Source organism: Bos mutus, chromosome 2, assembly GCF_027580195.1.
Source record: "Bos mutus isolate GX-2022 chromosome 2, NWIPB_WYAK_1.1, whole genome shotgun sequence".
NCBI classification, from domain to species: Eukaryota; Metazoa; Chordata; class Mammalia; order Artiodactyla; family Bovidae; genus Bos; species Bos mutus.
The window spans coordinates 14,642,992-14,654,518 of NC_091618.1; the positions used below are offsets into that span (position 1 = coordinate 14,642,992).

General features: G+C 55.1%; 2 protein-coding genes and 1 long non-coding RNA gene across 6 annotated transcripts; 2 read left to right on the forward strand and 1 right to left on the reverse strand.

Moving 5' to 3' along the window:
• Positions 1-667: 667 nt before the first annotated feature.
• LOC138991243 (uncharacterized) lies at positions 668-7,535 on the forward strand. The gene is made up of 4 exons (XR_011467215.1): positions 668-898; positions 2,396-2,461; positions 3,043-3,250; positions 7,404-7,535. It is a non-coding gene; the product is annotated as an uncharacterized lncRNA (long non-coding RNA).
• A 614-nt stretch (positions 7,536-8,149) lies between these two features.
• On the reverse strand, positions 8,150-9,542 carry FAM229A (family with sequence similarity 229 member A). 3 transcript variants are annotated; one of them, XM_070384768.1, is made up of 3 exons: positions 9,220-9,542; positions 8,992-9,138; positions 8,150-8,306 (listed from the first exon to the last, which is right to left on the reverse strand). In XM_070384768.1, the coding sequence occupies exons 1-3, from the start codon at positions 9,354-9,356 to the stop codon at positions 8,150-8,152; spliced, it is 441 nt and encodes a 146-aa protein (XP_070240869.1). In that variant the 5' UTR covers positions 9,357-9,542. The 3 variants fall into 3 exon arrangements, with proteins under 3 accessions (XP_070240869.1, XP_005906270.1, XP_070240863.1); XM_005906208.2 differs by lacking the exon at positions 8,150-8,306 and adding an exon at positions 8,568-8,835; XM_070384762.1 differs by lacking the exon at positions 8,150-8,306 and adding an exon at positions 8,568-8,907.
• TSSK3 (testis specific serine kinase 3) lies at positions 9,400-11,484 on the forward strand. Of its 2 annotated transcripts, none has more exons than XM_070384745.1 (2): positions 9,400-9,611; positions 10,785-11,484. In XM_070384745.1, exons 1-2 carry the CDS (start codon positions 9,500-9,502, stop codon positions 11,447-11,449), a joined length of 777 nt encoding a protein of 258 aa, XP_070240846.1. In that variant the 5' UTR covers positions 9,400-9,499; the 3' UTR covers positions 11,450-11,484. The 2 variants fall into 2 exon arrangements, with proteins under 2 accessions (XP_070240846.1, XP_005906269.1); XM_005906207.2 differs by lacking the exon at positions 9,400-9,611 and adding an exon at positions 9,633-10,073.
• Positions 11,485-11,527: the final 43 nt, after the last annotated feature.

Below are 11,527 nucleotides of genomic sequence, written 5' to 3' on the forward strand. Positions count from 1 at the left end.
GGGGAGCTAGATCTCCCTTCTTCCTGCCCAGGTATTCGTAGTTAATATTCTGCCACCTGTGCTTCCACCTAGGGAGGAAAAACTGGGCCGCCAGGACGGGGCCAAATCCCACTCGCTCTGGGATTACGCCCACTGCCTTCCGTGGACAGTTGCTTCAGGCCCCGCCCTTAACCACCCAGTTCCGCTCCCTCCTCTCTCTCCCAGGCACAGTCAAGCCAGCCTATCCAACCCCTGACGGACCCTCGGGTCTGAGGATCCGCCCCTTCCACAGACCCCGCCCCCGCCGTAGGCTCCGCCCCTCCATCCGAGGCCCTCCGCCCCGCCCTCCGGGGGCCTCCGCCTCCGCCCCGCCCCGCCCCGCGCGCTCACAGGAGGCGCGGGCCCGCTCCGTAGCAGCTGGGCCAGTGCACCTGGGCCCCGTCCGCCACCCCAGTGGCCCCCGGCAGCAGTAGCAGGTTGTGCGCGGGCCAGCGCCAGGAGGTGCCCGGGGGGCGGCTGCCCTGCGGGCTCATCCAGTAGTCGCCCAGGCTTCGGCGGGTCGCGGGCGCCAGCAAGACCGGGCTCCGGCAGCCCTAGAAACATAACTCCTAGTCCAGGCAGTAAGGGGGCGTGGCCTTGGGGCGCCCGTAGGGGAGACAGGGCAGCGGTCACCCCAGGAGGCGCGGCACGCTGGGAGGAGGCGGCCGCCTCGGATCAGACGCGTCGGGGCGAGGGTCGGGATCACTCCTGGCCCATGCTGGGGAGAAGGGAGATTGGAGGCCCCTCTCAGGATCTTCCCAAGGACCTGCGCTTCTCCTCCCCCCAAGCTGCCAGACCCGGGGCCTTTATCTCGCCGGCACCCTCCTCTGGACCCCTTCACCAGGACAGAAGAAAATTCACCACCAAGTGGGCAGTCTCGGTGAATAGCATAGTGTCCAGGCCGCCTGGTCCTCTTCGGCCTCTTTTAATACCTGCTGGGACGTGGAGGGGGAGGCCTGAAAGCCCATATTCCCCTCGGGCCCCGCTGTTTTTAGCAGGAGGCCTCAGCTGCCAGAGAGGAGTGGGGCGGCACCAGGCCCTCTGGCGGGGTCTAGTCGGTGGTCTTTCTTCACCAGCCGCTTCAAGGGGCGGGGGTTGGTCACCACTGCCGGGGGATTCCCTGAGACGCTAGTCCCACAGGGTCAGGGACAGAAAGACAAGGACAGAGGCAGCAAGAGGGGCCCAGGAAAGGTCAGCTGCTGTTTGGATCAACCCTTCCTTTTATTTCAACCAGGGGCCTCCATCTTCTGCTTACACACCCCTGATGGTGTGCTCAGGAAGACGCCACACCTCAAAAGGCCTCACTGTTTCCAGGCTTCAGAGCTCCCCACCTCTGTCTCCCTGGCCCTTACAGGAGCCTTTCCCTTGCTCCAGGAAACTAAATCAGAGGCAGAAAACTCCTCAGCCAACTCTAGTTCAGAATTCTTATCTGGAAGCCAGGGATGAGTCTGTGGGTCTTCACTAAACTGTCTGCCAAGTTCAAATACACATATATTTCTGGAAGGAATCTAGAAATCTAGAAAGGGTCCCTGACACCTGTCCCACCCTCCTGTCCCCTCAAAAAGTTAAAAACCCTAACCTAAGTTTTTTTGCAGAAAGGGAAACAGATTCAGAAAGGGACAGTGAAAAGCCAGTTTGCTCTGCCTGCCCCTACAAAGGGTGAGACAACTTCCCTGTGCCCTTGTCCTGCTCAGGGCATGGGGTTCAGGGCTCATAGCCCAGGCTGGGCCCTGCTCCCCCACCCCCTGGGGAACATGTTGGCCCTGTGCCCTTTCCTACACTGCCAGTTTGGGCTGTTTCCCCCAGTGACTCACACTGGCTGCTGGGAAGAGTGGGCAGCTATTCGGAGTCCCCGGAATCCTGTACAGGCTTGTCACCACCCTCCCCCCAGTTGTGTGGCCATATTTGGGGATTTCACCTTCTCTTTTCTCTCCTTGGGGAATTTCCCTCCTTTCATCCCTTCCTCCTTTCCCTGTCTCCAACCTCTGACTCCCTGATGGCTCTTTCCCAGCAGCAAACAAACAGGCTCTAGTCTTTCCTATCTTTGAAAAAGAAGAAAGCCTTCCTTCGACCCTGGGTCCTTCTCCAGCTCCCTTTCACAGCCAAGATTCTTGCAAGAGTTGTGTGCACATGTTGTTTCTACTTCCCCACCCTGCCCCTGCAATCTGGCTCCCTCCCTCACCATTCCACGGGAACAGCTCCTCAAGGTCACCACTGACCTCCTTGTTGCTAAATCCCAGGGATGCTCATGAGTCATTATCTGACTTGACCCTTTAGCAGTGACCGACTTTGACACAAACACTCTTTCCTATTTGAAATATTTTTGGGCCTTTGTTTTTCTGAACACTGCAGTCTTGACTTATTTACTATCTTACAGGTTGCCGCCATGTGGCAAATTTCTCATCTGTTGCTCACTGCCTAACCATGGGTGTTCTTGGGCCTTGTAAGTATGTCCCAGGGATCTTGTCAGTTCCTGTGCCTTTAATGCCCACCTTTGTCAGAGACTCACTTCTCTCTCCCATACCCCTCTTCCCTTCCCCAAGACCTGTCTCCTGGCCCCCTTCTTCTGGATGTCGCACTTCACAGAAGACATGCCCCATACCTGTCCCTCCCATGTTCCCCAGCTTGGCTGTTTCCTCCGTTGCCTGAACTGGAAATCTGGGCTTGGTTCTAGATTCTTCCCTGTCTCTACATTTTCATAGTCAAGCAGTTACAAAATCCTGTCCTCTCCAGGATGTCTAAAATGCAGTTGCTTTTCTCCATCTCCTCTGCTCACACCTGGTCCAAGGCCCCATCGCCTTTTATCTGGGAGGTTGCAGCTTCCTGAATGATCTCTCTGCTGCTACTTGCCATCTCTTCCAGGGTCTGTTCTTACAGAGCAGCTACGGCCGTCTTTCCAAGACTTGAATGTTTCCCTCTTCACAGTGTCATCAGCACTATGTTCATCGTGGCACAGACCAGTCTCGGGGTTGGGGATATTTCCCACTGCCCTGTCCTTGTGTGGGTAACCGCATCTCATTTTAGTTTCAGGGTCAGTTCCTTAGGGAGGCCATTCCAGATCCCCCAACCGCCTCTGCTATTCCTTCACCTCACCGCTCTCGGCCTCTCCTCTGTGGACCCATCAAGCCATTGTTCAGTAGCCAGTCTAATGACAACCATTCTACCAACTCCTGAGCCCTTCCATTCTTGGCCCCAGGATGTCAGGATGAATATGACACAGCCTCCGCCCTTGGTGAGTCTGTAGTGTAATGGGGTAAATAGGCATTCAGCAAGGATCAGGGAAGAAGCGAGTACACAGTGGGAGGATCAGGGAAGAAGCGAGTACACAGTGGGACAAGCAGCTGCTCTGGGAAGGAACGGACAGGTAGTCAGAGGAACCTTCTTTGAGGACTGACAATTGGTGGAGATCTGAGGGGTAAAGTGAGTGAGGAGGCTATTCCAGGCAGAAGGAACAGCATGTTGAAAGGTGGAAAGAAGGTTTTGTGAACTCAGGGGTGTCCTCGTGGTTGGGCAAGTGATGTAAAGGAGCCATTGGTGAGATTTAAATAGGAGAATTACATGGCTGGGTTGTGGTCTTTATAGAATAATTCGGGGCTGGAGGAATCAAGCAGGGAAGGAAGTACAAGACCATATGACCAGTTAGAAGGAGACTTCCTTGCAGAGGCTGTGGGTTTGATCCCTGGTCAAGGAACCAAGATCCCACAGGCTGCAGAGCAACTGAGCCTCTGTGCCACAAGTAGTGAGCCCAAGTGCCACAACTAGAGAGTCTGTGCCACAAATAGTGAGCCCATGTGCCACAATGAAAGATCTCACATGACACAGTGAGGATCCCAGGGGCCACAATGAAGACCCAACTCAGTCAAATAAATCAATAAAAAGTATTAAAAAAAAAAAGAAAAAAATAGGTTGGGGGGCCGCTGGAGTAATCCAGATGAGTAGCAATTGGAGTCTGATTCAGGGCAATACAGTAGAATTAGAGAATCAACTGTGGGCACCTGGACTGGGGCCTGGGGAAATGAGAGGGAGTGAGAATGATTCCAGTGTCTTCACCCCAAGGGAGGGTGCGGAGAGGACCGTGGATCCCTGTGGGGTCCAACCCACTGATCTACCTGGTGTCAGATTGCCTGATGTCTCCCAATGGCCCTCATCCATGCTTTTTCCTAGAGGAGCAAGTGGAGTGTCAAGAGGTAGATGGCTGCTAAGAAGGCCTAGGAGAAGGAGGCAGATGGGCGGAGGAAAAGGAAGTTGGGTCAGGGTTCGGATGTGATGAGGTTTCAAGGAAAGTGGCATCTGGGGTTTCTTCAGAGTCGGGAAATTCCACTGTCTCTGGATTCACCTCCCCCATTCCTTCTTTAATTAATCAATTAATTTTTACTTTTGGTTGCTCTGGGTCTTTGTTGCTGCATGTGGGTTTTCTCTAGTTGCGGTACGTGGGCTTCTCATTGTGGTGGCTTGTCTTGTGGAGCACAGGCTTTAGGGTGTGTGGGCTTCAGTAGTTGTGTTCAGGCTTAGTTGCTCCATGGCATGTGGGATCGTCCCAGACCAGGGATTGAACCCGTGTCCTCTGCACTGGCAGGTGGATTCTTATCCACTGTCCCGCCAAGGAAATACCTGCCCTCCACTCCCCGCCGCCAGTTCTGAGGTGCTCAAACTCAGGGCCAGTCCTTAGGAATCCTGGAAGCCTTTTAGGGGCTGTGAATCTATATCTGAAAAGCCACAATGCCCTGACAGGTCCCCAGGATTCTAGAGAGTCACTAACATCAGTGTGCACTTCCCATAAACTGGCCTAATGCCCGTCACCTGCATGATCCCCTGCAGTCCTCACATTAACCCTTGAAGGCATGTAGCTTTCTATCCCCATTGTACATACTAGTCTTCCAGGGTTAAGGGACTTGCTCAAATTTAAACAGCTAAAACCATGCACAAAGAGGATTTGAACCAAGGTTTGACTGACATCAGAGTCTGTGCTTTTAACTCCTGTGCTATATTAAGCCTGTCGACCCCTTGGTTGATTGGCTCAGTAAAGGGAGGAGGCTTTGTGGGGGATTTGCTTGTGGTTGGGGTGGCTGCCCCCCTCTCATATCAAGCAATGAGAAAGGGTAGTGCTGACGTCAATTGTTGCCATGGCGATACAGCAACCCTTTCCCTGCCATCTCCATGGTAACCTGAGGGGGGGGTCCATCTGTACTTCGCCCCCTCCTTCTAAAAGAGGGTCCCTTAGGGAGGGGCTGGCTAATAAGGTGTTTGAGAGAGAAGTCGGGGAAAGCAGGGATTTGAGTATCCTTCTTTGACTGGGCCCCTCCCCATTCCTCAGGCATAAAATGAGGCTGGGATGTGGGGGTCCTGCTTTGGGGTCTGCATGCATGCTAAGTTACTTCAGTCATGTCTAACTCTTTGCAACCCCATGGAATGTAGCCCACCAGGATCCTCTGTCCATTGGGATTCTCCAGGCAAGAATACTGAAGTGTGTTGCCATTCCTTTCTTCAGGCGATCTTCCAGACCCAGGGATTGAACTCACGTCTCTTACGTCTCCTGCATTGGCAGATGGGTTCTTTACTACTAGCGCCACCTGGGTAGCTTTGGGTCTGGGGACAGCTTTATCCTCTAGAGTGAGGAAGGCAGTTCTGCTTTTCCTACCTGGGGACTCCCCTGAAAATGCCCCCTGCTCCCAAGTTCCTTAGCTCCTGAGCAGGACTGATAGGAACCTGACAAAGGGAGGCAAGAGAGATTCCAGATACCCAGCCCTTGGGGACATGGCTAGCTGGCTCTCTGCTGCCCCTTGAAGCCAAAGGCAGTGTCCTCTTTTGCTCAGTGCTAGCTGTGCCTGAGATTCCTGCCTGGTGCATGACTTTACTGAAACCTTCCACCAGATGTTATTAGCCCTGTTTTACAGATTTGGAAAGAGACTCAGAGAGGCTAAGTAATTAGCCCAAGGTTGCACAGCTAGTAAATGACAATCAGGACTCAAATCTAGGACTAGAGTTTAGGCCAGTGGTTTTTCCTGGGGGAAAAAGGAAGAAGCAACAGAGAACATGATGGAAAAGGAAAAGAAAAATAGTTAAGTGACCCCGGTTGGAGCCTGGCACTCTACCTGTCACCTACAGAACAAGTTCAAACACAAGGTCTCCCTCATCCAGCTTCTCTTCTGTTAACTCATCCCTGGGTCCCTTGAATTCTGAGCTCTCCAAGGGGAAGGGACCTGTCACCACCTGGTGTGGCCCAGGTAGGTGTTAGTGAAAGTTGGTTGAACTGAATTCCTTAAACTTCCCTGCCTCCAGGCCTTTGCCCACGGTATTCCTTCCACCTGGAATGCCCTTTCCTCTTGCTCCTGGCCATTCTGGAGCTATCTAGCTCCAGAGTCTGGCCTATTGGCAAGGTGTTTGTCTGTATTTTTTGTTATCCCTCACTAACCAAACAAATGAAAGTGGCAGTAAGTTTTTGATTTCCCCTCTTCTTTTTTGGCCACGTCTCACAGCTTGTGAGATCTCAGTTCCCTGACCAGGGATTGAACCGGGGCCATGAGAATGAAATGCCGTTATCCTAACCACTAAGGAAACTCCCAGGCAGTAAGTTTTTTTTTTTTGAAGGAAAGGAGGGTTCCAGAAGCCTAGAGAAAGGAAATGAGGGAGATAAGAGAGAAAGGAAGAATGGGAAGAATTCTGCCTCTGTGGGCTGGGAAGGTCCATAGAGATCAGCTGAGGCTTTTATTTTTTTTAAGCCAGTGAGGAAATGGGTCCAGAAGGAAGGGACCTGCCTCCCATCAGGTCATTGCCAGGCCATGTGAATTTCATGAGAGTTAAGGGTCATGTTTGTCAGTTTCATGGCTGACCTCCCGCACAGGCCTGGCTAGTAGACCTGTATTGACTGAGACAGGCACAAAACCTGAAAGAGAACCCAGTGGCCTGACTCCTGGTCACACTTTCCAAGGCTCCTCATTGCCATGGAGCTGTATTGTTCCCTGGCCCCTATCAAACTCTCTATCCATTGTTTTTCAGGCTTCTTTTCCTCCCAGGGGTACTTGATCATTGCATAAGCAGTCTCTGCTCCTGCAATGCTTTTTTCTCCATCATTACCCGTTATTTTCTAGTCTAGCGATGCTGTCAATCACCTGACTGTGCTTGCACCTCAAGGATAGGTTTACCTGTGGCTCAGCCTGGTCAACTGTAGTCTTCCATCTCTCTGACAGTGGTAACTGGCCCAAAGAATATGCTTGTGATTTGGGCCAAACACGGGCCAATCACTGCCCTTCCCAGGAATAGATACATCATGTTGGGGGAAGCAGCTCTCCCCTCCTGGGATTTATTTTTAGGTGGTGGTGGGCTGTGTTGTGTGGTATTTGGGATCTTCATTCCCCACTCAGGTATTGAACTTGTGCCCCCTGCAGTGGAAGTGCAGAGCCCTAACCACTGGACTGCCAGGGAATGCTGACTTCCCAGGACTTCGAAGCTGAGGCAGCCATGTTCCCTGCCCAGAGGAGATAATCAGGGATGTATGTGCGTGCATGCCTGCTCAGTCGCTTCAGTTGTGTCCAACTCTTCGCAACCCTGTGGACTGTAGCCTGCCAGGCTCCTCTGTCCATGGGATTCTCCAGGCAAGTAGGTTGCCATGTCCTCCTCCAGGGGATCTTCCTGACCCAGGATCCAACCTGCATCTCCTGCATTGGCAGGCGGGTTCTTTACCACAAGCACCACCTGGGAAACCCCGCGTTGAGTCAAGTGTCCTTAAATCTCAGGGGACAGGAGACTGAGCCTGACCTTTGGGTTACGTTTTTTTTTTCTGATATTAAAATAATACAGGGTTCATTAAAGCAAAATTAGAAGGTGGGAAATACTCATTCAGCCTCCAGGCAGCCCTCCTGTCATGGGCTCCTCCTAGGGATGCATTTTGCTGCCTGAAGTCTGAGGCCACTGAGGAGTGCACTAGCATCACCAGCCACCTGGGGGGCCCCAGCCAAGGGCCCAAGTGGCTTAAGACTCAGTTCCCTCACCTGTAAAATAGGAATAAGAAATCAGTTTTTCAAACGACTTCTTCCCCAGTCTCTCTCTGACCCCACCAGTCCTTAGGAGAAACCAGGGGTCGAGATGGTGGGGCAGCCCCTAATCCCTCCAACAAAGCCAGAGAGACTCAGGGTCACAAAACAGAAGGCAGCAAAACCAAACTCCATCTTTGGAGAATTAAATGGGCCCGGGGTAGGTGGCCATTCTCTTTATTCTGAGTTGTCTGTCCATCTCCTCCAGTCTCAAGCTTTTCTGGGCCCCCAGAGTCCAGAACAGTAATGCTGATTTTCCTGGAGAGACAAAGGGGAGTGTCGGGGAGAAGGATGAGGGCAGCGCCCAAGCAGAAGCACGGCCCTGGAGGGCGTCGTGACCAGTGAAAAAAAAAGGGGAGGGTTTGGTGCCCAGCCAGAAGCAAGCCGACCCGGAGGGAAGGGCGGGCCCCTGGGGCTGGGCCCAAGGGAGGAAGCAGCAGAGGGAAAGGTGATATTGGATGGGGCGGAGCAGCCGGCGGGCCCGAGCCGACGGGATAAGAGAGACACGGCCAGCCGGAGTGGAAAGAACAGTTTATGCTGTGATTTATTAAAATGTGCATCATTCTTTTATTTTAAAATGTGCATCATTGTCTCGTGCTCGGCGCGCGCGCGACCTCAGCGTGGTGGCCCGCAGCGGGCCCCGTCCCCGCCCGGCTCCCGCGGAGCCGCCGTGCGCAGGCGCACTCAGGTGGCGCGGGCCCGGGGGCTCCCGCCCATGGCCAGGTAGACGTCGATGGGCATGTGCAGCAGCGTCAGGCAGTGGCAGCCGGGGCAGCGTCGAAGCGGCCTGCGGAAAGCGGGGTGCGACAGGGGGCGCTGAGGCGGCGGCCGGTCCCATCCTGTAGGGGGCGCATCAGTCCTAGAGGTTCGGCCGTGGGTGCGGGTTGGTCTGGGGACCGAAAACCGGCAGGGGAGGGGCCGCGGGCAGGGGCGCTGGCCTCACCTGACCGGGTTGTGCTCCGTAGCTACGGGCTCCGGGCTGTCCTGGGACTCGGGGGCGGCGGCAAGGCCAGGGGAGTCTCCGGCCTCAATGGGGAATCTCCGACCCTGCGGGGGCTCCTGGGCACTCATGTCCAGGCCCCGGGGCGCTCTGCGCGGGGAGTGGCGGTCAGGCCGCTCCCGGGCCGCCGGGCACCCCCTCCCCGCGCCCGCCCCCCGGGCCGTTGCTCACCTGCCGGAGGCCGAGGCCAGTCCCAGGCTGGAAGCAGCTGCCCGAGCCCTGGCCGCGGGAGGACGCTCCGGTCCAGGCGGAGCCGGGCAGGTGTCTGCGGCGCGTCCCGGCCCGGGCGTCGAGGGGGAGGGCTGCATTGTGACCCGGGCCGCGGCGCGCTGACCTCACAGAACCCGTTCCTCCACCCGGGAGAACCCCGCGCCGCCCGGGCACTTAGCGCGGCGGCGAGCCGGGAGCTGGAGGGCTCTGGCCATGGGTGGCGCAGACCCCCTGCTGCCCGATGGGGGCGTCCACGGAACAGAGCCTGGCATCCCGGGCCGAGCGCAGACATCGCAGCAACCCCTACAGGCGGGGCTACGACTCACTGCCTGGCGCGGGGGCGGGGCACGGAGGTGACTTAACCCGTGCTGGGTTTTGCGGTGGTAGTGGTGGTGTTGGTGAGGGCAGATAGGGGCATTGCCCATTTTGGCCCAGGGTCACACAGCATTTACATCACAATTGGGCCAGAGTTTTAAAATGTCTGACCCTCTCCCTTCCCATCACCCGCGGCTCCTGTGTCCAGACGGAGAATGTTGTAGCGCTGGGGGCGGCTGCGGATGAAGTCCTTGGGGGGAAAAGAAGCGGGCCGAGGGCGATGGTGGAGTAGCGCTGCCTCGCAGAGGCAGCATGAGCTGAGAGGGTGATAGGAAGGAAGGAGGTGCTAGACAGCATGGAGGACTTTCTGCTCTCCAATGGGTACCAGCTGGGCAAGACCATTGGGGAAGGGACCTACTCAAAAGTCAAAGAAGCAGTTTCCAAAAAACACCAAAGAAAAGTGGCAATTAAAATTATAGACAAGATGGGAGGGCCAGAAGGTGAGCTGGGGCCCCTTTGGAGGAAGGGAGGGCTGGCTGAGGTGGGTGGGTGCTTCCTCCAGTCAGAAGGAGCAATTCCCTCCTCCCCTTTAGTCTTAAAGAAAGCAAGAGAGGCTCTGGCTCTGGAGTCAGTCAGTGGGGAACAGAGAAAGTCCAGGAAAATCACACCTTCTCAAACTCCAAAATGAATGTGGCAGGCGGTGAAGGACCCTCAGAAGCAGAGTCAGAGCCTACTAGGCCTTTCTTATTCTAGGAGGTCAACTGATTGGCCAGGCCATGGCCAGGGGTAGCAGAGGGCAGGAGCTGGTGCAAGGGAGAGAGATGGGGAAAAGACAGGGCTCATGGAAAGAACTGTGGGTCAGGGGGCACAGGTGAGAGGGTCTAGCTTACCATGCTGTGGGCAAATCAGGCCTCATAACTGAGTTTAGTAGATTTGTTTAAAAGTTCCCAAAGCACTTTGCTATCCATGGTCTCACAGGCTGCTCACAACAGTCCCTGAGGCTGACGGACTAGTTCCCTTGAATAATATATTAACTACAAAGACAGAAGTGAACACTCTGCAGTGTCCAGGCGGCTGGACACTGAAGGCTGTTAAAGGGAACCAAGGCCCACAACCCAGACGTGGTGGGCAGACAGAAGTTGGAAGACAGGAGACAGAGGGAGGAGTTAGGCTCTTCTGGACTTGATTCTCCATCTCTTTTGTTTCCTTAGAGTTTATCCAGAGATTCCTGCCTCGGGAGCTCCAGATCGTCCGTACTCTGGACCACAAGAACATCATCCAAGTGTATGAGATGCTGGAGTCTGCCGACGGGAAAATCTACCTGGTGATGGAGCTGGCTGAAGGAGGGGATGTCTTTGACTGTGTGCTGAATGGGGGGCCACTGCCCGAGAGCCGGGCCAAGGCCCTCTTCCGTCAGATGGTCGAGGCCATCCGCTACTGCCATGGCTGTGGCGTGGCCCACCGGGACCTCAAGTGTGAGAACGCCTTGTTGCAGGGCTTCAACCTGAAGCTGACAGACTTTGGCTTTGCCAAGGTGTTGCCCAAATCGCGCCGGGAGCTGAGCCAGACCTTCTGCGGCAGCACTGCCTATGCCGCCCCCGAAGTGCTGCAGGGTATCCCGCACGACAGCAGGAAGGGTGACATCTGGAGCATGGGCGTGGTCCTGCACGTCATGCTCTGTGCCAGCCTGCCTTTTGACGACACAGACATCCCCAAGATGCTGTGGCAGCAGCAGAAGGGGGTGTCCTTCCCCACTCATCTGGGCATCTCGGCTGAATGCCAGGACTTGCTCAAGCGGCTCCTGGAACCAGACATGATTCTCCGGCCTTCAATTGAAGAAGTCAGTTGGCATCCATGGCTAGCAAGCACTTCGTAAAAGCAATGGCAAGTCCTCCCCAATAAAGTAGGGGGAGAAAGCAAACCCAAAAACCCGCTTCTAAAATGGTGATATATA